At 51.7% G+C, this 26411-nt stretch overlaps 1 protein-coding gene across 7 annotated transcripts in view; it reads left to right on the top strand.

The window, feature by feature from the left end:
* PER2 (period circadian regulator 2) overlaps nt 1-26411 on the top strand; it is a 46358-nt gene that overhangs the window by 692 nt on the left and 19255 nt on the right. Inside the window, exons 2-9 of one of the 7 annotated variants that reach the window (XM_049888563.1) lie at nt 9949-10185; nt 11474-11536; nt 13286-13440; nt 14286-14407; nt 15937-16138; nt 19524-19575; nt 20493-20635; nt 23601-23679. In XM_049888563.1, the coding sequence (XP_049744520.1) occupies nt 9968-10185; nt 11474-11536; nt 13286-13440; nt 14286-14407; nt 15937-16138; nt 19524-19575; nt 20493-20635; nt 23601-23679 (1034 nt within the window). In that variant the 5' untranslated portion in view covers nt 9949-9967. The other 6 variants (XM_049888564.1, XM_049888566.1, XM_049888565.1 and 3 more) reach the window with 6 other exon arrangements.

The following is a 26411-nucleotide window of genomic DNA, read 5'->3' as shown; positions in this document are numbered from 1 at the left end:
CAGAGGAAATTCAGTCTATTCTGATACTAACGGATATCAGGACTGAGCGTGTGCCGGCGCTGTGTATTTGCTAAGGCAAACCTTGCGGAGACTCTGCGCGGTGGGTACTCTTGTCCCCATTTTACAGGTCAAGAAACTGAGCTTCAAAGAGGTTAGGTGGCATTTCTTTCATGAAAACCCCTGGGCCTTCAGTGGGGAGAGGACCTGGAAGGCCAAGGCCACACCAAGGGCCGCTGCTGTCACTGGGCACATGGAGAGCCCTTTTGGAAGCCAGCTTCCCCCTCTGAGGCCAGACAAGTCTCAGGCCACTGATGGGGGCAATGGCCAATCACCCACTGTAGCAAGGCCACTGGTCTTCCAGCTGGAAAATCCCTGTGCCAGGCCAGGCCTAGGAACCCTGACAGCGGGGAGTCTCGATGATGCTCAGCCCCTTTGCCAACCCTGGTCCCCCAGGTCAATTTCTTTTCCCCAGGGCAGGTAGAAGGGGGGCTGCCCAGGCTGGTCTCTACTTTGTGGTGGGGCAGTCACACCATGTGCTGGGATGCCCCTTGGCTGCCAAGCCCCAGGGCCCAGACAGGGGTGGGCGGCAGTCTGCTTCCCTCCAGGAAGGCAGAGCAAAGGATAACAACTTGATTGCCAGGGTTTCTGTAACGACACAGAGGGAACCAGCTTGGAAAGCTGATTCATACGCACAGAGTGGCAGAGCCAGAAGGTACCTGGGAATCATCCAGGGCTTCACAGATGAGGAAACCGAGAGCCAGACATGTGCTGGAAACACACTGTCGTGGGGGGCGGTGGGGGGAGGGTGCCAGGGCAATGTCTCCAGGTCTTTCCATCACACCTAAGGGTCTTGATCTGGGTCAGGCTGAGTCTGAACACCTGAAACTGGGCCAGGGTTTGGAAGGAAGGGCCTTAGGTCCCCCAAGTGTTCAGACCCTAGCACCGTGGCAGAGCTCTGTCTGTGAACACTTCTCTTCCCCACCCTACCTCCCGGTTCCTAGGGGGAGATGCCCTGCCCCACCGCACCTGGGCTTTCTGGTCCAGGACTGGGTTTGCCTGCGAAGGGAAACAGGATGAAGGCTGCAATTAGAAACTGAGTTTTAAATCCAAGTCTAGTCGCTTAGGTAAGGTGTATTCGTGAAAAGAGGAGAGGAGTCCTTTTTTTTTTTTTTTTAAGTAGAAGCTGTGTGAACTGCCACTGAAGGATGGGTGCCGTGGGTGTTCTGCCAGCTTGGAAGTCACCCACCACTGTAATCTCCTGTGATTCACCAGTAAAGAGCAAAGTCAGGGCTCTGGGAGATGAGGGGGTTGGAGCCATTGGCAGGAGGTGGGAGCCTGGCCACTACCCAGGTGGCAGTGCTTGGCGAATCCACCCCACCCCCACCTCCCTGCTCCTGCCCCCCACCTCTAGGTCTCAGCTACCTGTCTGTGTATATTCCTGGAATAAGTGCTCTCCAAGGTGCGTTTCAGCTCCCAGGTGCTGGGATCCCTGTTCCTGTTACTGAAGGTTTTCCCGGGCACTATGCAGGAGGGAAGGAGCTTTTTTTTTTTTTATGCAGGAGGGAAGGAGCCCTGGTGGTGCAGTGGTTAAAGAGCTCGGCAGCCAACTGAAAGGTTGGCGATTGGAACCAACCACCTGCTCAAAGAGAAAAAGATGTGGCAGTCTGCTTCCATAAAGATTACAGCCTCAGAAACCCTATGGGGCAGCTCTAGTCTGTCCTACAGGGTCGCTATGAGTCGGAATCGGAATCAACTCGAGGGCAGTGGGTTTGGGTTTTGGATGCCGGAGGGAGTGGTTTCTGACGTGCTTATGCCTGTGTGTGGCTTGGGAGGCGTGTCTCAAATAGGAGGGTGCCCCTCGCGTGCACTGTTTTTGATGCACATGTTTGGGACAGTTGTGGGAGGCACGCATCTGTCTTTAACTCTCTAGCTGCTATTGGGTTAATGGTATGCCAACCACTTTTTATGCCCCTGGATCTCGTAGGTAGTAGGTTAGTCTGCTTCTAACCCATTTAGTGTCAATGTGGGTCCCTTTTGAAATACACGAAGCTCAGCGGACCCAAGTTGGAGCCTCATTGTTGTGCAGGTTGAACATTCTATTAGGTGACGCTTCATGGATGTGTTAGTTCTATAAACTGTTGCCTTTTTTCCCCCTTTATTTCTGTGAGATAAGACTTGCAAGCATAATTATGGCTTTCCTGTGTGATAGTTAGGGAGCCCGGATGGGTTTGTTTTGGTTTTTCTGGGTCATCTTTGGAAAACCAGAGGTTCCCCATGTAACCTAATGGAAAGGTGCCCTCAGTAATTCTCTGTTTAGTTCTTATTGGTATGTTGTCAAGGAGCCTTGGTGGCGCAGTGGTTAAGAGCTTGGCTGCTAACCAAAAGGTCAGCAGTTTGAATCTATCAGCTGCTCCTTGGAAACCTTATGGGGCAGTTCTGCTCTGTCCTATAGGGTCACTATAAGTCCAAATCAACTCGAAAGCAAGGAGTTTGGTATTTTGTTTTTGGTGTATTGTCATACCACGGATCGGTGGCGCCAGAGTGCCATTCGTCTTATTGGTGGCTTGTATTATCGGATTGTATTTCTCAAAGTCCATATTACCGACCAAATATTTAAAGACGCTCAATTAGTAAGCACGCATTCCAATACTGAAAACCCATGCCATCAAAAAAATTTTTTCAAAAATAAAAATTTGGTAATGGTGATGTAACTTCCCCCTGGCTTCCTGCAAACCACACGGCTCTGTGGCGTCGCTGAGCACTGGCAAGACCGGCAGTGTTTAGTCCAGAGAAAGAATGACGCGTGTGATGCTGCCTTCAGCTTTTGAAAACAACGCTGTTGGACAAAACTAACTAGAAGCACAGAACCACACAGATGCCCTGCACCCCTGCCCTGCAGAAGCTGGCCCACCTCGGACCCCAGGGAGAACCAGGAAGCACAAACAAGGACCTCTGATGGGTCACCCGCCCCCCTGCCAAGCCTGGGCATGTTGGGTTCAACGGTCTGCTCGTTTTATACACGTTTTTAGCAAGTTTCTTGCTTTGTTTCCAAGTCTAGAGCAGAGCAGAGGCAGCACTTAAGCAGTGTGTGCTGGCAGGCAGTCACACTGGGGTGGTTACTGGGGGACAGGGTCAAGGCCACAATCAAACAGGATGGCAATTTCAAAGGTGACACAGGGACTGCCAGACTGTGGTCCCCAGCCCATCGACCACTGAAAGTCTCGCAGGGCTCCTGAATGCCCTTCCTGGGGTCACAGAGAAATCGGAATATGTTCTTTAAGAGTTTTACGTAAGAAAAGCTTGGCTATTTAAGGAGCAGAGGGACCCCAGAACTTCCTAGAAATCACAGATATTCAGAGTCACCCACTCTTCAAAATTCACGCTAGGAAGCTGACGTTTTTTGCATTTTTGCTGTTTTAAAATACTGTCCTTCCACACGTTTAAGGCTTTCATAAAGGAGGCTGAGAGTATTTAAAGGGTTCTCAATGTGGCCAGACGCCGCGTCTGCCCCAGCTTCTCCCTTCCATATTTGGAAGGCGCAGTCGCCTTTTAGTCTTTTACCAAACCGTTGCCATGGAGAGCGCGTGTTTATTCAGCAGAACAAACATTTTCTCTGGATTACGCAGGCTGGCCTCAGGGGAATTGGCTGCGACCAGGAAGTAGCAAGCTTGTTCTGTAAACACCACCGGGCTTGCAGACAGAGTACGGCAGTGTGATCCCTGTTACATAAAGATGGGGAGCAGGCAGACAGGAACACACTGGGAGAAGTCAGGCTGGGGTGCCCTGGGGTGGGGTGGGGTGGCTGGGAGGGTCGCCGAGGGCTGGGCCTCTGGGTCTGGGGGCTGTTACGCGGCCATGTTCTGCTTGTGAACAGTGAACAGGCTTTCCGGAACGTCTGTTATACTTTGGTTTTTAAAAAGTAATGATCACCGTTGGCAACTAAACTGTGCCCTGATTTCTGTGTCCCACAGGAAGCTTATTTGCCCCTTTGGCTCGAGGGGATTGAATGCAAGAAGACTTTACCATCCCTGGTGGCGTTTGGGGACCGAGGCCCAGGCTCTTTTTGTTTCTATAGGTGTACATGTGTGTTTATTTTTTCCTATTTATTTGGAAAGCACTAACAGAGCAAGGAGTCCTGGTAGCGCAATGGTTAAGAGCTACAACTGCTAACCAAAAGGTCAGCATTTCAAATCTACCAGCCACCCCTTGGAAACCTTATGGGGCAGTTCTACTGTGTCCTGTAGGGTCGTGAGTCAGAATCAGCTCAAAGGCAACGAGTTTTTAACATAGGGTTACGTAGAGCGGGTGGTGTATTTCCAGCTCTCTGCCTCTCCCCTCCAGGCCCCCCACGTCCTCCCCTCCCGTGGTACTGTGAAGCCGATCCCAGACTCTGTGACCTCATCCAGCTCCCCTTTCTAAATGTCCCTCTGTCCATTTAAGGCACCCTCGCTACCCAAGGTGTGGCCACGAGACCAGAGCTAGGGCTCTGAGCCCTTATTGCCTTACCTTGGCTGGGCCATCCCACAAACTATGAAGGAATGCCTGCAAGGGGCAGCAGAGGGGCCTGGAGGGTAGGTGGGCTCTCACCTGGAGACTGCCCCTTTCAGCAGGCTGCCCTTTCCCCCCTTGCCCTCCGGCTCAGGAGCACCCCTCCATGGAAGTACACCTTTCCAGGACTGCACCCTGATGGCCATTCTGGCCTGCAGGGGGTGCCCTAACATCTACAAAAGACAGTAGGCAGTCACCTCCGTGGGTCCTCGGTTTTGCCAGCTTGGCACAACGAGATTGGTCCATTTGAGTCATTGGTGCTGAGCGGCACATTTTCTGGAATCACGAGGTTTCAGATGGGTTTGGTTTAGTTTGCGGTTTCACATTGCTGCCACGCTTGCCTGACCCTCTTGGGAAAAAGGTTTATCTTCTACTCGAGGTGGTCCTATGGCACCAATGTGTCATGTTCAGACAGATTCCAGGGGCTGGAGCCGTGGGGGCACCAGGAGCTGGGTGGTAGTGAGAAGCCCTCAGGGCGGATGGTCCAGGAAAGAGGCCAGGTCCAGGTGCGGTGCCTGCTTCCCCAAGCCTGCCTCTGCTTCATGGGAGGGAGTGTGTGCCTCGCCCTTCGTCCTTCAAGTGCAAGCCTCCGTGGCCGTGAAGCCTCTCTGTTTCCATTGCCTTTGCTGCTCGCCATGGTACCCTGTAGCCATTAGCAGTGATCATCAACTCTCCTGTGTGTGGGCACTTTCTACATACCGGCAGGCAGATACTGCTGTTACCCCATCTTAGAGATGAGTAAGCCCGTGCACACAGGGGTTAGGGAGCTTGTCCAAGGCCACACAGCCAGGAAGTGGTGGAACCCAGTGGAAACCCTGGCCCCCCAGGGGCTGTTTGCTTAACCCCTCTGCGGCTTCAGTCGCTGTAACAGTTTACTCAAAGCAGGCAGGACCAGTTGCTTGTCTGGGGGGAGAACAGTGGGGATGAGACGGGTAGAACCAGGGTGCTGGGGGGACAGGAGTGACAATGCCCACAACACCCTGGGCAGCCCCTTGGCAGCTCTCCTGAACCACAGGAAGAGTCCCTAAGAGGCCTTCTTGCTTCAACCTTGCCCCTACCCTGTAGTCCCTTTAAAGTGGAAGTCAGGTCTTGCATAAAACTCTCCAGCAGTTCCCATCTCACTCAGAATAGAAGCCAGGGTCCTGACTGTGTCCTTAAGGTGCAGCGTGGTCTGACCCACCACCTCTCTGATCATCCTCCTGTCCTCTGCTCTAGCCCGGACTGTTCTCCCCAAACAGATTGGGTATACTCACCTGCCTCAGGGCCTTTGCACAAGCTCTTCCCTCTGCCAAGAACATGAGTCCTCCAGTATCCACCTGGTTCACTCTCCCACTCTCTTCAGATCTTAGTCTGCGTTCTCTTGAAAGTAGACTCTGAGGTGGGGTGTCTTAGCCATCTAGTGCTGTTATAACAGAAGTACCACAGTGGATGGCTTTAGCAAAGAGAAGTTTATTCTCTCACAGTCCAGTAGGCTAAAAGTGCAAGTTCAGGGCACTGGCTCCAGGGAAAGGCTTTCTCTCCCTGTTGGCTCTGGAGGAAGGTTCTTGTAATGCATCAGTCTTCTCTTGGTCTGGGAGCATCTCAGCTCAGGAACCTCAGGTCCAAAGGACACGCTTTGCTCCTGACGCTGCTTTCTTGGTGGTATGAGGTCCCCCGTCTCTCTGCTCGCTTCTCTCTTTTATATCTCAGAAGAGATTGGCTTAAGACACTAAATGTAGACCTCATCAATGTTAACTACTGATAATCCGTTTTATTACATCGTAGCAATAAGGTTTACAACACAGGGAAATCACATCAGATGATAAAATGGTAGACAATCGTAGAATTATATAAGGGAATCATGACCTGGCCAAGGTGACAGATATTTTGGGGGGACACAATTCAGTGCATGACATGGGGCTAATACGCTAGTGCTTAGGTGCAAACCCTGGGGGCTCAGCGGTTAAGAGCTCGGCTGCTAACCAAAAGGTTGGCAGTTCAAATCCACTAGCCACTCCTTGGAAACCCTACAGGGCAGTTCTACTCTGTCCTATAGCGTCACTAGGAGTCAGAAATGACTCGATGGCAGTGGGTTTGTTTTTACAGATTGGAGGTGCAAGCCCAGGGTAACAGAGTGAGGGAAAGGACGTGTGGAAGAGAGGGCTGGGAAGCACACACAGGATGATGTACTAGTGATGGCCGCTGCGTCAAAGAGACACCCAGCTGGCCGCTCAGCCCCTTGGGGTCTCATCAGAAAGGCTGTGAAAAGGGAAGGAGAGGTCCCAGACAGAGCAGGAGAAAGATGTACAACAAAAAATCAGAACCGTAAAGAAAGAGCAACTTATTGGCCTGCTAGAGATGGGAGGAACCCCCAAGACTGTGGCCCTAAGACACCCCTCTGAAGGGTAACTGCAGCCATTCCGAGAAAGCACCTTCCAGCCAAGCAATAGACAGGCTGATAAAATAAACAGTGACGCCTGAAAAGATCATGCTCTGTAGAATAAACAATTATACAAGACCCAAAGGGCAATATTTACCCAAAAGTAAAGATGAGAAGGCAGGAAAGAGTAGGAAAACCAGACAAAAGGAAACGGGGAACCCAGGGCAGAAATGAGGCAAGTGTTGACACGGCGTGGGGACTGTAACTGATGTCAGAACGCTTGGTGTGCCCTCTGTTGAATGGGAAACTGATTTGCTCTGTAAACAGTCACCTAAAACATAATAATATTTTTTTAAAAAGGAGGGAAGGGAGGAAGGGAGCCTTCCTGTTGGTGGTTCTCCCTGGCTTCTCATTATTCCACACAGCTCGCACACACATCTTTGCGCACACGTGTGAGCATTTCCGTGGCATAAGTTCCCAGGCATGGCAGAGCATGCACGTTGTCAGGGTTGCTAGTCAGAGAACCAAACCGTTGTTGTGGAGTCGATTCTGACTCATGGCAACCCCGATGTGTGTCAGAGCAGAACTCTGCTCCGTAGGCTTTTCAGGGCTATGACCTTTCTGAAACAGATCGCCAGGCCTGTCTTCCGAGGTGCCTCTGGGGAGGTTCCAACCTCCAGCCTTTTGGCGAGTAGTCTAGCGCTTAACCATTTGTACCATGTAAAACTTGAAACCAAACCCATTACCATGAAGTCAATTCTGACTCGTAGTGGCCCTATCTATAGGAAAAAGTAGAACTGCCCGATAGAGTTTCCAAGGAGCACCTGGTGGATTTGAACTGCCAACCTTTTGGTTCGCAGCCAAGCTGTTAACCACCGCGCCACCAGGGCTCCTGTACCCTGCAGGCACTCCCAAATTTCCTGTGAGAAAGACTTCGTTATCACACCAGAGTGCACGAGAGGCCGCCCCCCCTCTTACCAATACTGGATGTGATCCATCTGTTAATTTCTGATGACCTGAGGGCTCAACATCACTGCATTTTCCTGATGACTAACAAGGTTGAGCATCTTCCTGTAAGTTCACAGATCTCCGTAGCCCTCGTTCTAGAGCGGCCCCTTGGTACTCTTTGCAGTTCGTCTTTTTCTCTTTGCATTTGGTTTTCTCTTCTGGGTAACTTTGTTGAATTAACTAGAACTTCCCGTAAAAGGTGAGAACAGAAGTGGTAGGCTCTCTTGCTTTCGCTCCTCACTGTAATTGGAACGATGCTGGCCCTATGTGATTCGGGGGTATTGATGAACTCCAGCTGGCAAAACCCGTACTGACCGAGCATCTTCTAATTGAGATTCCCTCCCGCTTTGACTGTAGACTTTGCCTCTCAGGACTATGCGTCGACATTACCTTCTGAAAACTGAATATTTGAGGAGAGATGTCCAGACCAGGCTGGCTTTTGCTCATGTTAGTGTTTCCTCTTTGTTGCTGTTTTCCTGAATGTCTGTTCAGCCTGTATGGACACCAGTAGGACTTCTTTATCCTTGGAAACACAGTTTTTCCTGGAGATGTAGCTGGGTGTCGGCCTCTTCGGACACAATTTCGCCTGGCACTCAGGATGTCCCTTGATGGGCAGACTCGAATCTGCCTTCAGCTCCGGATGGTTTTCTCCACGTGCACCTTTGGTTATGGTTTCTGTTTCCTTTTTCTGGCGTCTTCTTCGGAAGGGCATTATCCTCAGGTAAAAATGTAGTCTTTCCTCCATCTCTCTCCTCTCCCTGGATTTAGTATTTGTCTTTTCCCTCTGCATTTTGGTTTAATTTTTTTTTTATTCTGGTGAGCATATACACAACAAAACATACACCATCTCAACCATTTCTACATGTACAGTTCAGTGGCGTTGATTACCTTCTTCAAGTTGTGCAATCATTCTCGCCGCCCTTTTCCCAATCATCCCACCACAATTAACATCAGCTCAATGCTCCCTAAGCAAAAACTTCCCCTGCCCCCTCCCTCTCACCCTCTCTGTATATTTGCTTATTTCACGTAAGCAAGACCACACAGTATTTGTCCTTTTGCGACTGACCTATTTCGCTCAGGTTATGTTTTCAGGGTTTGTCCACATTGTGCCGTGTGTCAGGATTTCATTTCTCTTTATGACTGAGTGGTATTGAGTTGTGTGTATGGACCACACTTTGTGTATGCGTTCATCTGTTGATGGACACCCCCTTTGCATTTTAAAAAGTTCCTCCCGCCGTCCTGCGTGTTACCGCCACAATTCCGTCTTTGTCGACTCTGAGCTTTGTCTTCTGGTTTTCCGCCCCGTATGGCCTCTTTCTCCTCTTCCATTGCCTACCTGATTGAGTCCACCTCTCCTGGAGTTCCCATCTGTGGCACAAAGTGGATGCTGCCCTGAGTGTGTTGTGGGTGGTGCGCATCCTGTCTCTGGTGCACACCTTTTCTGAAGCCACACGCTGGTTTATTGATTCGTGAACAAGGCAAGGTTTAGTCAGACCTGCTGTATTCCAAAAACACCGTAGTAGAGTCTCTCTGGGCCCGGTTTTTCTCACCAGGAGGCTACTGGAGTTGTCCTACCATACAAGGAGCTACAACTAGGGAGGTGGGGGTGCAGGGTTATGCTTGAGTTCAGTGCCCAGTCGCCTGGGCCCAGTCGCTGGGATTGGTTTCCTGCTGGGTTGGCCCCCACGTTGACACAATAAGAGGTGGCCATTGTGATCCATGGGTTTTCATTGGCTAATTTTTTGAAATTAGATGGCCAGGCCTTTCTTCTTAGTCTGTATTAGTCTGGAAGCTCTGCTGAAAACTGTCCACCATGGGTGACCCTGCTGGTATGTGAAATACCGGTGGTATTTGAAATATCGGTGGCATAGCTTCCAGCATCATAGCCATGTGCAAGCCACCACAGTGCCACAGGTTGACCGACAGGTGGGGGTAAAATGTGTAGGAATGTTTATGGGGTATCCCCTTGACACTCCAGTGATGACCTGTGTGTGCTCCTTTTTCACACTTGAAATCTTTCTCTCGTTGACCAGCTGAATCCAGAAGCCCAGCATGAATGGGTACGCTGACTTTCCTCCCAGCCCCAGTGACCCCTCCAAGGGCATGCTGGAACCCGAGCCCAGCCAAGCCCCACTCCAGGAAGACATGGAGATGAGCAGTGGCTGCAGCGGAAATGAATCCAATGAGCACTGCTCCCCAGGGCAGGGCAGTGACTGTCACGACAGCAAGGGACTGGGGATGCTGGTGGGGCCACTGGACACCCACCAGGGGTAGGTGCCAACGCTGGCTGCTCGGGGCCGGGCAGGGTGCTGAGGTTTCATCTCCATTGTAATGTTGTTGCTCTTCTAATCTTTAAATCATGATTCCCAAGTCTTTTGGGATTTTTGAACATCTTATTAACCAAATAGCTAATCTACTAGGGTCTGTCCTTCCTGAGAAGTCCCTGGGTGATACAAACGGTTAACATGCTCAGCTGCTAACCGAAGGGTTAGTGGTTCGAGTTCACCCAGAGGCATCTCAGAAGAAAGACCTGGCAATCTACTTCAGAAAATTCAGCCATTAAAAACCTTGTGGAACACAGCTCTACCCTGGTACACGTGGGGTTGCCGTGAGTCGGAATCTACTCCCCAGCAACCGATTTGTTCTCCAGCAGTGTTCCTCTCTTGATTTTGAATACCTGATTGCCAACAGAAGACGCTTAGTGAACATAAAGGGATCTTGCTGGGGGGCGGGGGGGTGTGTAGGTGACCCAGCTGACAGCTACTTACACCCACACCGGGTGGCCTAGAGAAGGTGAACTTGCCCTTTCAGCCTTGAGTTTCCATCTCCCTGTGCTTTGTCTTTCTGGTGCAGGTTTATCCCGCTATCCGAATGGAGAGCATGCCTATGAAACCTTTCATAAGCCAAGGTGGTGTAAAGCGAAGAAGCAGTTACTGTTAATTAAAATGGGAAAAATTTTTGAGTGTTTCCAGATCCCAAAAATAACCTACCAAACCATATCAAATAGCACATAAAACCCTCACGCGCTCTCTTAGGCTTCTCTGATACCTTAGGACACATCTTGCTAATGGATGCACAGGGTAAATCGATAGAAAGCACAGACGCTCACAGACACAGCTCAGAGCTGTGGTGGCTTCACGTTGAGGTGCTGAGTGTAGCTCCCAGGGAAGGGGCTGGGGGGCGCCGCTCTTGCTGCCCGGGGTGCCCGTTGCCTCTTCAACCACTCGCTGCAAAACAAATGCTGGACACTATTTGTGCTTTTCACCTTTGTTCGTAAAAGCGAAAATCCTCTTTGAGTTTCCTTCAGTCAGAGAATACAGGTACTGAGGTAGGTCTTGTGTAAAAGCCAAGTGGCGTAAAGCGAACTTTGGAAAAGCGGGAATACTCGTATCCGCGTTTTATGCTCCAGTTCTGTCTTAACCTTGTGTTGTTGTTGTTGTTGTTGTTGTTTTAATTCTCTTGACGTGTTACCTACCTTGCTGTCTGTAGCTGGGCAGAGGGGAAAGTGTGGATGGAGTCTATATCCTTCTGAGTTTTGCTTTGACTTCTTTCTTCCAGCCCGAATGCCTTCAGCCTAATGATGGCCAAGTCTGAACACAACCCGTCTACAAGTGGTTGCAGGTAAGGCCAATTAGCTGTTGTTGTTGTTGTTAACTGCCGTGAGTCAGCCGTGACTCATGGCAGCCCCATGTGCTTCAGAGTGGAACTGCTCCGTAATTTGGAGGCTTTAGAGAAATCAAAAGGTTTGCTATTGGAGGTTAGTTTTTTGGGGTGACGTGATTTTTTTTGCAAGCTTGTACTAAAACGTTAGTCTGCACAGCTGTCTCTGTTGGGAACACAGCCATACCCTGGCCTTTCGGAGCAGACCTGGTCCTCTGCCCACCCCGTTCCTGGATCCTACAGGCTGTTCGGACCCCTTCTGTCTTCCCATCTCTGTCTAAACAGACCTTATCTGAGTGTTGGACACATCCATCTGGAACGTTCCTCACCATCTGAGCACCTGAGACCACTCTATCCTCACGTCCACGTTTTCGTGTCCCCTCTGGAGTAGAATCCAGCTCTCAGTCCTGGGCCCAGAGACCTGCTTTTCCCACCGCCCTCTCTGCATCCTCTGATCAAAGAGACGCCTACCGCCCCCCACCCCATCAGCCGGAGCACCTGCCCTGTCTTCCTCCCACCTGATATCCATCAGCATGAGTGTCCCTCCCAGAAACCCCCTCCTCCCTGAAGCCTTCCTGTGCTCACCACTGACATTTGTGTGCCGGAAGCGACGTAGCTGTCCTCTGCCATCCCTATCGCCTCAGCCCTTTCCCAGCTCAGCAATATGTACACTAACATCAGACAAATACGAAGACCAGACAAGAGCCCACTGCAGCAGGAAACACAGCCCCTGGAGGAGCTCGGCTTCGGGGGGGCCGCCTGCAGGGATGGGGGTTTCTTTGGATACGAAGCCACACTTCAACATTCAACAACCAAAACGAGGGAGTGAGTTTGTCACTGACAGGTCCTGAAGGGAGCACGCTCGAGGGCCACATGTAGCATTGACAGGGGTGCAAGGAAGGGGAGAATCAGAGAGCGTGGGGGGACCTGGGCTCAGCCTTTAATAGGGTCCGAGGGGGGAGAGCCCTTCATTTCATGGCTTAGGGACTATCGGCTAATTTACAGCAAGCAGCAGGAAATGGGAGTCTGGGGGCACGAATTTGTCAGAAACGGCATGGGGTCCTTATCTGGGTTTCCAGATGTGATGTGTGGATGGGGACAGGGAGGGCCCGCAGGGGAGGAACAGCCTCTGGACTGTCATCTGGGATTTTGCAGCTGGCGTGAGTTTGTTAGGAAGGTGAGCAGGCCTGCTGTTTTGAAATAAGTAATTTTTAAGCAGAGGCTGGAAGAAAAGGGACGCCGAGGCATTAGAAATGGAGTTTGGGTTTTTCATGACGATGCCATCTGCTCTGCCGGGCTGCCGGCTGGCTGTCACACCAGCCGGTCAACCAGCAGACCGCCCAGACCAAGCCCCGCTCTAACGCCTGAGGAAGGAGCTTTGTTAGATGGGCTTCTCCCACATTAGCTGGAGCCGAAGAGTCCTGGATGAGGGCAGTGATTCTTAACCAGGCAGTTTTGTCCCCCAGACGACATCTGGAAGTGTCTGGAGACAGTTTTGGTTGTCACAACCGGCGAGGGTGCTCCTGGCATCTAGTGGGCAGAGGCCAGGGAAGCTGCTACAATATCCCGCAATGCACACCACAAAGAATGATCAGGCCCCAAATGTCAGTGGTGCCAAGGTTCAGAAAGCCTGCGTCAGAGGCACGAGTGTCCCCAGAACAGGACATGCAGGAAGCTAACATTTGGTCGCCTCTGTCTTTAATTCCGTAGCAGTGAGCAGTCTGGCAAAGCCAACATGCATAAAGAGCTGATAAAGACCCTGAAGGAGCTGAAGGTCCACCTTCCTGCAGACAAGAAGGCCAAAGGGCGGGCCAACACGCTGGCCACCCTGAAGTACGCCCTGCGGAGCGTGAAGCAGGTGAAAGGTAGGGGGCTGTGCACGTTGTCCAGACCTGCAGAAGCAAGTTCTTCATCCCCAGAGTCACAGCTTAGAGTGCCTTGGCTTTCTAAAACTCAGCCCTGAAATAGCCGTTTAGAATGTTTCATTTTTGGCATCTGCAGAAACTCCAGAACGCTGAAGGCTGGCACAAATAGAGATGAGGCTTCCTGCCCTTTCTTGATACGAGAGTGTATTGGGAAATCTGTCCGTCCTGGATACGGGGTATGCTGGGCAGGTCTACGATCGGACTACAGGACGCAGCCTGGGCCCTTCTCCACCGAGGGCTCATCGGGCTGAGGGCCAGTGCAGCCCTGAGCAGTGCCTCTGTTCTATAGGACGGGGCCATGGTGATGCCAGAGACAGGCTTCATCACCCCAGAGCCCTCGTGCACGGACGGGATGGCCCCCATCTCCAGATTCTGTCGTGAACACTTTGTTTCAAATGTGGCTTCTTGTGCTTCGTGTTTTCTTACACAGCCAGTTCCATCCGGGCGGGGCCGCCAAGGGGGTCAGGCAGGGACTGCCGCAGGGGTCCTCTGTAAAGTGCCGGGCCGTACCCCAACTGCAAACCTTGTTGGAGAAACCGGGTAGAACTCAGTGGCCGATAATCTAAAATAATTTATCGTTTTAAAAATTCTGTAGTCAAAGGTCTGACTTTTCAGGAAAAATCTCCAGATTTCTGTATGTTTGTCTGGTCATCACATCCCCGTGTTCCAGGATGATAGCATGCGTACCCCACTTTTGCACCTCCGTGAGGTCGAGCTCTCAGTCCCAGCAGCTCTCGGCCACCCCTTTGTCCCACATGCTAACGGGGAGCCTCGTTTCTCTGCAGCTAACGAGGAGTATTACCAGCTGTTAATGTCCAGCGACAGCCACCCCTCCAGTCTGGACGTGCCGTCCTACACGGTCGAGGAGATCGAGAGTATGGCCTCTGAGCACATTGTGAAGAACGTGGTGGGTGTCTCAGCTCTTGACGTCTCCCCCACCCAGTGTTTCACTTCTGAATGGCCTGGGTCCTTCTCACAGCCGAGGCGCTCGAGCAGGAAAGTGGGATTTCAGGAAATGAGTTCATACCTTAAAAAAGGGAGAGTCAGTTGTTCCGGAAGTCTCAGCCATATCTCAGGTTCCTGCCTCTTCCCTGTGACGTCCTGGCTGACTCCAGGCCACACCTCCGCAGGTGTCAGGGATGGTCCTCCCCTTGACTGAGTCGGGCTTCTGTGTCTCGTGACTGCCTGGCACGGCGAGCAGGGTCAGGCTCTGTGACTTCTGTTTGCTTGTCCGTGCCTTTGTGGTCGTGTGTGGAGGGAGCAGGGGTGGGAACCCGGCTTTGTGGGAGTCTCTGGGTGGTGCTAACAGTTACCGAGCTCGGCTGCTAAAAGGTTGGAGGCTCAAGTGCACCTCCAGGCACCTAGGAAGAAAGACCTGGTGATCTGCTTCTGAAAAATCAGCCACTGGAAACCCCGTGGAGCACAGCTCTACTCCGACACACACGGAGTCTCTGGGAGTCGGAGTCGACTCACCAGCAGCTGGTTTACTGGCTCTGGGACCTCAGAGCTCATGTAGTTTTCACTCTGCTGGATCTTTTCAGTAGCCAATACAGGTGGGCCCCTCGGAGTCCTGGAGGTGCCAATGAGGTGCCCCTCCCCCTCAGCCCAAGTTGTCAATCGTGAGGCCAGACCTGAGGGGCCAGGTGGGGACCCACATGTGTGCTTGACTCTCTAGTCCTCCTCCACCTCCCTCCTCCCAGCACCCCCATTCTTCAGGGAGACCCCTCATGAATGAACTCCCAGGGCGCCTGTGCTGGGCCTGAGGGTCCCCTACTTACCTGGCCCTCACGCACAAACCAAAGCTGTCCCGGGAGGAGGCCTTGCTGGCACTTAGTGTGCTGGGCCAGGTGAGCGTGGAGTGGGGGCTCCCCCGCCACCTCCAAGTCACCCCAAGCTGGATGCCACAGGCTCCGTATCCTCACAACGGGGTGAGCAGGCCCTTCGGAGCCAGGACGCCTGGTGTTTAATTTTGCAGTGCAGCCTTTGTGTGTTTCCTCAGAGATCATGTCTGGGCCTCAGTGCCTGTAACGGGGAGAACAGAGGTATTCTGACGTCCCTGGGTGGCAAAAGGTGAACACGCGCAGCTGCTCACCAAAAGGCTGGAGGTTTGAGTTCACCCAGAGGTGCCTCTGAAGAAAGGCCTGGCGACCTACTTCTGAAAAATCAGCCATTGAAACCCCAGTGGAGCACAGCTCTACTCTGACACACGTGGGGGGTCCATGAGTTGGAACTGACTCACTGGTGCCTGGGAGTTATTGTGGTCAGAGCTAAGGAGAGGGGCCCAGAGACCTCGCCTGACCCTCCATGGGGCCCTGCACTCCCTTTGCAAGCCCCTGCTCCCTTCTAGCACCTGCCATGGGCTGTGAGTCTCGAGGAGGCTTGGCACATTCAGTCCTGCCCTGCCCCTTCCCCCATGGTCCCCTCGTTCTTCTCCAGGACATGTTTGCCGTGGCTGTGTCCTTGGTGACAGGGAAGATTGTGTACATCTCCAACCAAGTGGCATCCATCTTTCACCACAAGAGAGACGCCTTCGCCGATGCCAAGTTCGTGGAGTTCTTGGCACCTCACGATGTCAGCGTGTTCCACAGCTCCACCACCCCATACAAGCTGCCATCCTGGGGCACCTGCAGTGGGGCAGGTGAGGCCCGTGGGGGCTGTGGGATAGGGACTGGTGACGGGGGGGGCTCCCTCTCAGGTGAGGGGCAGGTGAGGCCCACAGGGGCTGTGGGGTGGGGACGGGTGACTGGGAGGGCCTCCCTCCCAGGTGAGGGGCAGATGAGGCCCTCATGGTGGGTGCTTTGTCTGCCTCCACAGGCAAACTTGGGGTGTGGGGGTTGGGGACTGGTGACAGGGAGGGCGGGGCCCCCAGGTGTGGTGCTCGCTCTGCCCCTCCCCTCTGAGGAGAGAACGCCTGCCCACCGTACCCACCGCAGAGAGACGTCAGCACCCTCACTGGCAGAGATAAAAGATAAGTTGTCTGTGACTTCAAAATGAATTTAGAGAGGCATATAAAGTCTTTTCATACATTTCAGAGAGGGAAAAACATTTCAGAAGATTCCGAGACATGTTAGACAATTTTAGAAGCTAAGTTTGCCCTGAGAAGTAGGGGCCTGGATGCAACCCCGCAGAGTGTTGGGGAGGGCCGAGGTGTAGTCGGCCGTGACTAGGCACCCTGGCTCTGAAAGGCAGATGTTCCCCTTGTGGCCCTGGGGTTGTGATGAGCAGGCATTGCGTGCTGCAGGGTGACTTCTGCAGGGTTGTGAAACCTGGTCTGTTCACAGTCCTGACCAGGAGCCCCTGGCTGCATCACCAGGGTCCCTGCCCCCTTGTCCTGGCACAGGGTCAGCGATCACTGTGTCTCCAGTGCCCGTCCCAGCCTCCCAGATCAGGGGCTTCCTGTCCTGCTACCCGTCTTCTCGCTGTCCCTACTCTGTCATCCGTGGGAGGGTCAGGGACAGATCACTGCTGTCTGCCATCCACTCCACGGCTGTGCCCGCTGACAGCAGGCCTCCTGTGGACGTGCGCTGGTCCACTTCAAGGCCAGCTCGTAAACGGTGGAGCAGCTCGCTTTGGGCATCAGCGATGGTACCATCATTCCTTTTTCCCCAAATTCCAACACGAGGAGTGTCCATTTGGATCGTTTAGCTTGCCTGCATGCCCTAAGGACCCTGTGCTCACGGCAGGTCGATGCCAGGCAGGGACGTCACGCTGTGGTGTGTGGGCAGCATGGATGGGCCACACCGTCCTGTGGGACAGGTACAGCAGAGCTGTTGTTGGCATGAAACAGAAGGGCCAGGAGGCTTCTCAGAGGCCCTTCCAGGCCTGTCATCTGATATCATTTTCCATAACCAGCAATCGTCCACTCTTCCTCATTTCTGTTGATGAGAGGACACTTTATATAAAAGTTCAACCTCTATGCTTTTTTTTCCAAAAGACTCCTTCAAAGTATTATGGAGATACCCATTCCTCTCACTACTGACCTCAGATTTCAGTAGACGTTCAAAGTGTGTCAGCATTTTAGCAGAAAGTGATATAAGCTCTGAAATGCCCTGAGGTGTTTATGTTAGAGATGAGTATCCCAAAACTGCATAGCTGGAAATGCTTAGGGCTTGAGCCCTGGGGGCACAGAGATTAAGCACTTGGTCACTGAAAGGTTGGCTATTTGAACCCACCAGCTGCTTTGTGGGAGAAAGATGTGTCAGCCTGCTTTCATAAAGATGTACAGCCTAGGAAACCCTCTGGGGCAGTTCTACCCTGTCCTATGGGTCAGAGTCTACTCAGTGGTAGTAGGTTTGGTTTTTGGTTTTATATGTAAAAGCTCTGAGCATCAGCAGCGTGTCTTCCAGAGCTGAGTTGTTTATTCATTGACGTATCTGCGGCAGCACCGTATACCGTTTCAGCTGCGTAATTTGGGCACTGCGTAATTTGGTATATTCGATTTTAGTCTCATTCAATCCGTATGCTGAGGAAATAATCTGAGAAACTGGACTGCGTGAAGAAGAACGGGGCATCAGGATTGGAGGAAGACTCATTAACAACCTGCGTTATACAGATGACACAACCTTGCTTGCTGAAAGAGGACTCGAAGCACTTACTGATGAAGATCAAAGACCACAGCCTTCAGTATGGATTACACCTCAACATAAAGAAAACAAAAACCCTCACAACTGGACCAATGAGCAACATCATGATAAACGGAGAAAAGATTGAAGTTGTCAAGGATTTCATTTTACTTGGATCCACAATCAACAGCCATGGAAGCAGCAGTCAAGAAATCAAAAGACACATTGCATTGGGCAAATCTGCTGCAAAGGACCTCTTCAAATTGTTGAAGAGCAAAGATGTCACCTTAAGGACCCAAGCCATGATATTTTCAATCTCCTCATATGCATGCTAAAGCGGAAAAATGAATAAGGAAGACTGAAGAGTTGATGCCTTTGAATTACGGTGATGGTGAAGAATATTGAATGTATCGTGGACTGCCAGAAGAACGAACAAATCTGTCTTGGAAGTACAGCAAGAATGGTGAGACTTCATCTCACATACTTTGGACATGTTATCAGGAGGGACCAGTCCTCGGAGAATGACATCATGCTTTGGTAAAGTAGAGGGTCGGTGAAAGAGAGGAAGACCCTCGAGGAGGTGGATTGACACAGTGGCTGCAACAGTGGGCTCAAGATTACAAGGATGGTACAGGACTGGACAGTGCTTTGCTCTGTTGTACATAGTGTCATTGTCATGGATTGAATTATGTCCCCCCAAAAATGTGTATATCATTTTGGCTGGGCCATGATTCCCAGAATTCGGTGGTTGTCCTCCATTTTGTCATTGTAATTTTATGTTCAAGAGGATTAGGGTGGGATTGTAACACCATTACCAGTCACCTCCCTAATCCAATGTAAAGGGAGTTTCCCTGGGGTGTAGCCTGCACCACCTTTCACCTCTCGAGATAAAAAGGAAAGGGAAGTGAGCAGAAAGGAGGGACTTCATACCACCAAGAAAGAAGCACCAGGAACAGAGTGTGTCCTTTGGACCTGGGGTTCCTGCCCAGAGAAGCTCCAAGTCGGGGGAACATTGATGAGAAGGCTAACAGAGAGAAAGCCTTTCCCCTGGAGCTGACACCTTGAATTTGAACTTTAATCTACTTTACTGTGAGGAAATAAATTTCTCTTTGTTAAAGCCATCCACCTATGATATTTCTGTTATAGCAGCACTAGATGACTAAGACAGTCACTATGAGTCAGAGCCGACTTGACGGCACCTAACAACAGCAAATTTTAGCCAGAGACGTGATAGGACATTTCCAATCTCAGAGGTTCACTTTTGTACTTACATGAATGTGCAGTTCACTCAGACCCTGTTCTGTGTCTGTCTTTAAAAACCCGTTCCCATCGAATCTATTCTGACCCATAGCGACCCTATAGGGCAGAGGAGAACTGCCCCTTTGTAGTCTGGTTCAAACACAGGCCCTGTCTGTGTTCATTGGGTTGGTGGAAGGAGTGACTTGGGACTTTCTCTTTTAGATTCTTTCTCTCAAGAATGCCTGGAGGAGAAGTCTTTCTTTTGTCGTGTCAGGTAAGCCCAGCCACCGGGTTTCCTAAACTAGAAGATGTGCAAATATGGCCCTGTAGGTGCCTGTCCTGAAGCTCCGGGTAGGGGCAGCATGTCCTCAGCAGTTGCTGGCACAGAGGTTGGCGGGGCAGCGCCTCCTCGCCCCTGATTCTGGAGTCTGGAATCTCATGCGCAGGAGACTGCGGACGCACGCCCCCTTCTGGGCAAGGACGACAGTCCCAAGAGCTTGCGCGCAAACCTGCTTCCATAAAACGCACTTCGATTGTGCACAGGCATTGGGAGAGCATTGCAGTGGGCAACAGGGGGGTGACGTCACCTGCACCATGTGGACAATGTTGGCCTTGCAGACAGGCTCTTAACAGGGGACCCGCAGACGCAGTGGTGCACGTGGACCCCCAAAAGCCCATCCAGTCTGTTTCCATGTGTGTGCATTCCTGGGGAGCCCCGTAGCCTGACAGCAGGTCCTTGACCCCATACTGGGTGTCCGCTGCAACGTTGGGAGTGACTCCAGGGCTGACGCTTGCCCTCAGGGTGGGGGGCCTGGAATCTCACTGTGGGGCAGCACCCCATCTGCATGGTGCTTTGGCCCAACTTCAGTGCACACTCCGGGAGAGGGTGCCGGGGGAGGACCTCGCCCTTCCACGTGAAGGGAAACCCGAGGGAGGCTAGGGGACAGGGTGGTGAGCACAGCTCCTCAAGCAGGTGGAGGGGCAGCTTTGGGGCGGCGGGTTTGGGGCTGCCCAGTGCGCTGTGGTTTGGCCAGGACCTGGCCCCACAGTACCAGCCTGTGGCGGGCTCTGGGGTGGAGGTGGTGGTCGGTCAGAAGGTTGTTGCATGAACTGCTGACAGTAACAGTGACGGGCTGTGCCTCATTTTGTAACTCCCAGACCTGCAGTCACCGATTTCTCTCTCCTCTGTAGTGTCGGGAAGACCCGCGAGAACGAGGTCCACTACCGTCCGTTCCGTATGACGCCTTACCTCGTCAAAGTGCGAGACCCCCAGGTCCCCGAGAGCCAGCTCTGCTGCGTCCTGCTGGCTGAGAAAGTGCACTCCGGCTACGAAGGTAACAACCCAGCTGATGGCGGGGCGTCTGAGGTTCTTTCCGTGTGCAGGAGGGCTGTCCCTGGTCGCCATCTATCAAGACAAATCCCTTGCCGTGGAGTTGATTCCGACTCACGGTGACCCTGTATGTTACAGACTAGAACTGCTCCATAGGGTTTTCTTGGCTATAATGTTAACAGGAGATCACCAGGCCTTTCTTCCCAGGCACTGCTGGGTGGATTTGAACCACCAACCTTTCAGTTAGTAGTCAAGTGCAAACCGTTTGCTCACCCAGGGACCTCCCTGTATATCACTTGTATAAAATCACCTTTAACTCTGCTTCTCTGGCCCAGAACTCAGACCCAGTCTCCCTGGACCTGGCAGGCCCCTCCTCAAGTCTCAGACCTCCTCCTCATCCTCTGGAGCCTGCACTTCTGTGTGCCCAGGCCATGCCTGTGGCCCTGGGCCCCTTCTCCCCTCTCCTGGCTCTTCTGCCTTTCGTGCAGACCTTGGGAACAGCCCTGACAGGTGCAGATCCAGCTCCTCCCATTCCTCTCACAGCTATGCCTCGGCCATGCAGCCCCTGTCTGTGCTCCAGATTGCAAACGGGGCTGCACCCCCAAGAAGCACAGGGCCAGCATCTCTCCCACCCCACCCCCAGGCAGCCCTGAATGTCCCTTCCTTCCCTACAGGTACCTGCTTCTCTGGAGAGGGGTGTCACCATGATGGAATGTCCCTATGCCCAGCATTTTTGTGGCTCCCACCTAGCACCCTGACCTCTCCCTGGGGATCCTGGCATCACACCTGTCTTGTCTCACCAGGCTCCCTCTTCTGGTCCCCTGTCTCCTCAGGCCACACCCCAAACAGAATCTGGGGTTCTGCCTTTGAACCCAAAGGCCCTACAGCACTTCGCCACCTCAGTTGTAACCTTCTGTTGACGCCTTGTCATGGACTGCTTTGTGTCATGTTGTAGTCACACCGTCCTTGTACCGGCCCCCAGTACTTGCCAGGAGTCCAGGTGCTCCTGGTGGTAACCCAGTGAGCCAGAATTAGTCACGTGTTTGCAGAATGCGCTGAAGGTAGGCGCCACGTGGAACCACTTACCGCAAGGACTCCACTTTTGTCCCTATGTAACTGAACTTCTAATTCTCTCTCAGCGGTTAATGATGTCTTTTTAAAAGACAAAAACCAAGCTAAACCCATTTCCATCAAGTCAATTCTGACTCATAGCAACCCTATAGGACAGAGTAGAAACTGCCCCATAGAGTTTCCAAGGAGCGCCTGGTGGGTTCTAACTGCTGACCTTTTGGTTAGCAGCTGTAGCTCTTAACCACTATGCCACCAGGGTTTCCTTTTAAAAGAAGCTCTTCTTAGCTCCTGTCTGGAGGGGAGAAGAGAAGGCAGAGGGGGTCAGAAGCTGGCCGAATAGACACGAAAATAGAGGGTGGAGAGAAGGAGTGTGCTGTCTTATTAGGGGGAAAGCAGCTAGGAGTATATAGCAAGGTGTATATAAATTTTTGTATGCGAGACTGACTTAATTTGTAAACTTTCACTTAAAGCACAATAAAAAAAATGCTTGTCAAAAAAGAAGCACTTCCTAAAAATGGTAGAAATGTTGTTTTTGGTACGTGACTTTCTTTAAAATGGTTGATGGGTTCCTGCATGTACAACAATCTCTTCCAAGTATTCAGGTTAGATTTAGAGGGGTTACTTAGCTTTCGGAGCCCTGGTGGTACAGTGGTTAAGAGCTCAGCTGCTAACCAAAAGTTCAGCAGTTTGAATCTACCAGCTGCTCCTTGGAAACCCTATGGGACAGTTCTGTTCTGCCCTAAAGGGTCACTGTGAGTCCCTTACTTAGTTTTTTTAATAAGCTGTTCGCCAAAATGATCAGTGTCCTTCAAGAATGAAAATGTTTGGAATTTGAAATATTTTGTTTGTGTTTTTGGTAGTTTGAGGAAAGTTTTGGGCCTATAGTTTTTTTTTTTGACACAAATTAGCCTAGTTCTTTGCCCACCCCATAAGCTGTGAAACTACCCAAGACAATGACATCGGATGAGATTTTTGAATCCAGTTCCTTGAGTTATTTGTTAAGAAATAACTTGTTCAGACCACCCTTGCTTTGGTCTTAAAGTCATGAAGTTGGCTCCCCAGCGTAGCTTGCTACGAGAGGCCTACTTGTCCCTCCACATGGTTTTGTCAGAGCTGTGATTCCTAGTTTATTGGAGTCTGAAGCTAGCCCAGGGCCAGTGCGGTTCAGTGGGAGACCCAGGTTCGATTCCCAGCCTGTCAGCAGAGGCCTGGGCCCTGGGCCGCTCATTGCTATGATGCTGAACAGGGTTCAGCAGAGCTTCCAGACTGAGGCGGATGTGGGGGATCATTCAACAGGCAACATAAGCACAGATCCTCTGTAGTGAACAATTCGCATTTTTCCACCACATTAAAGATTCTGCTTCTAGGGATGGCTGGCATCTGTCTCTGTCCCAACACCACAGCACCTTCCTACAGGATCAGAGCCTCTTTTCAAATTTAAAATCCCCGACAGGGGCTGGTGACCCAGTAAGCAAGGTAAGCACGGGCTTATTGTGCTTATTTACTAATTTGTAGTGAACAATTTCACATGTACAATTGCTTACTGCAGATGGTCTGGTAAGCAAGGTGAGTACTGTGCTTACCTGCCTATTGGATAATCTGCCCCTGAAGGTGGACTAGGCAGAAAGGCCTGGCAATCTGCTTCCTCACAATGGTCTGACCCTATTGTGCGTGGGGTCACCAGGACCACAAAGCGGGCCCACGGAGAAGGTGCGAGGGCTGGCTGGTGGCGGTCAAGGGCACATCTGCTAGTCTTCTCTCTTGCTCAGAGTCCACTTTTCTTTAGCTACCCAGTATCCTCTGTGAATCTGCGTGGTATTTTCTAGAAGTTGTAACACAACTACACTAAATACATATCTCCTAAAGTTAGAAACCTGTGCACCATTCTGTTATTTCAGCCCCTAGAATTCCTCCTGAGAAGAGAATTTTCACAACCACGCATACGCCAAATTGCTTGTTCCAGGACGTAGATCAAAGGTAAGCAGTTAAACGCCATGCCCCGAGCCAGCGCTTATCTCTCTGACACTCGCTGGTCTTGAACTCAACGTTCTGTGCAGTCACCATCCCATTCCCTCACAAGAGACCTGGTGTATACCTCATTATCAGTGACAGCAAAATAAAGCACAGAATTTTCACGTTTTTGTCATGAAAGCCATTTAAGGTAAAGCTGAGGCTGCATGTTGATTTTACTTATGTGAAAATTGCCAAAGATTTAATTATATTTTCCAGTTGACCCTGACTCACGGTGACCCCATGTGCTCCATAACGTTTTCAATGGCTGATATTTTGGAAGTAGATCTCCAGGCCTTTCTTCCAAGGCACCTCTGGGTGAACTCCAGTCTTTCAGTTAGCAGCTGAGTACGTTAACCATCTGCACCACCCAGTGACTCCATTTAACTATATATGGGCAGTGAAATAGTTATGAAAGTGTTGCTGTTGTTAGGTGCCACCAAGTTGATTCCGACTCATAGCGACCCTAGGCACAAGAGAACGACACACTGCCCGGTCCTGTGCCGTCCTTACAATCGTTGCTATGCTTGAGCCCATTGTTGCAGCCACTGTGTCAATCTATCTCGTTGAAGGTCTTCCTCTTTTTCTCTGTCTACTTTACCAAGCAAGATGGAATTACGAAAACAAAAACCTCCTAAGATCTGAGCCCTGTGTAAGCCGGCACTCTGGAGAGCTGATCGTTGTTCTAATCCAGCTTGTCTTTATTAGCCTACTTAAAGATGTTTAGAAAGCGAGGCCAGATGCTGGCTCACGCTTAACGGAGGCACACCGGGGAGGCTGTGCCTGGGCCCGTGGTTAAAGCACGGAGCTGGACATGCTGTCTGCGAGGTCTCAGCAGAAGCGTTCTCCATTCGGTGTATGTCCAGGCTGCTACACAGAGGGGTCACCCTCCCAGCCCTGCGCCCAACCCACTCGTAGCCCTGTCCTGGGTCTCCCGCCCCACCCAGGGTGCCGTGGAAGGTGTGAATGGCCCTGATAGCATTGGGAGCTCTGATGGTTAGGTGGGCTCTGAGTTAGTGAGCGTTGGGCCATGGCCCCTCCCCACGTACCTCCTCCCAGCTCTTCCTCAACAGAAGTGTGAAGACATAGCTGTGCTGCTGGCCATGGTTGGGGACGAGGTGGACGGAGAAGCACACTGCAGCTGGGCCTTCCGGACAGGCCGAGGTTGCCCACAAGGATGCTGTTGGGAGTCAGGTTCTCCCCACCGTGCATGCCCGGCACCAGGACGCAGGCCACAGAGCCTCTGGGGACATTCTGCTCTCCGGGCAGCAAGGGGTCCACCAGGCCAACCCCCTGCAGAGCCATGACCGCTGAGAGCTCTGTTTGTCAGCAGCCCAGGAGACATTTGTACATCTGGAAGTCTGAGAGCTCCCGTTCGCAGCCCTCCAAACCCAGGTGTCTGTCTTACACGTGCAAGAAGGTTGGTGCGCTGGTGCCCATGGCATTCTGGAACCTTCCGTATAAAGCCCTGCAGAAAGTGCAGCTCAGAGGCCCCGAAGCCCAGCCGAGTAGGTGGGGCTCCTCCCCTCCCTTCTCCCCCTCCTCCTTCCTTTTTCTACTCCTTCCCTTCCTTCTTGGCCTCCTCCTTTCCTCCCTCTTCCTCTTCTTCCTCCTTCTCTGGCTAGGCCTTGAGCTGAGAGGGCGCTGGGGACATTGTGTGCATCCTGTCGAATCCTGTTTTGGTGAGAGTGTGCCTCAGGCAAGGAAGAGAAAATCAAAGACCAACATCTGCCCACGAGAGAGCCCTGCATCACAGAAAAGGGGGAGCTGTGCTCTGAGGACTCAGAGGAAGACTGTCCTTCCACGTGAGCAGAAGGGTTCAAGAGAACGCCTTTTTGATGCGGAAGGCCAGCCACCAGGATGGGGCTGAGGGCAGCTCTAAAGACGGGAGCTATGGAGAGCCAGTGTGCTGGGAGCCAGCGTGGTGCCCCCCAGAAGGCAGAACAGAGCCCCAGGAAAGACAGCGGAGTGATCAGACACTGAGGGCTTGATGAGCTTGGAGCAAAGACCCCCAGCTGAGAGCAGTGATTTCGAAAGAAACCAGACCCCATGCAGTGGCTGAAACCCAGGAGGACAGTTTCCTGGGCTGGACAGAGAACAGAGGATGCAAACAGGTTCTCCGTGGTCCAGGCCAAAATCTACACCGGGACTCCTTGGGCCAGACTTTTGAATAACGTGAAAACAAGAGAAGACCTTAAAACCATCCAAGAAGAAAAAAAAAAGAATCATGATTTCTGATTTCAGGGAATAACTTTTAAAGCTCAAGCAGCCATGTTCTAACGATTATGTTGTGGCGTAATATAATAGGGCTTATTTTCAGCATCACAGTAATATAATAGGGCTTATTTTCAGCATCACAGCCTCAAGGGCTGCTGTAGTCTGTTTCCTGTTTAGCTGAGCGGCTGGCTGCTTTCCATGAGCCTGATCCCCAAGGTTTGATCTATGGGAAACTGGAGTCTTTTTCACAGTGAGTGAGGCGGTTCTTAGAGTCCCTGGATGGTACAAACGGTCAACACTCTTGGCTGTTAACGGAAAGGTTGGCAGTTCAAGTCCACCCAGAGGCACCTCAGAAGAAAGACCTGGCAATCTGCTTCTAAAAGCTCAGCCATTGAAACTCCTATGGGGCACAGTTCTCCTCGGACGCACATTGGCCGCCACGAATTGGAGTCGACTTGATGGCCACTGGTTCTAGCAGTCCC

This window comes from Elephas maximus, chromosome 6 (assembly GCF_024166365.1).
Source record: "Elephas maximus indicus isolate mEleMax1 chromosome 6, mEleMax1 primary haplotype, whole genome shotgun sequence".
Lineage (NCBI taxonomy): Eukaryota > Metazoa > Chordata > Mammalia > Proboscidea > Elephantidae > Elephas > Elephas maximus.
This window is presented reverse-complemented; position numbering and strand designations above follow the sequence as displayed.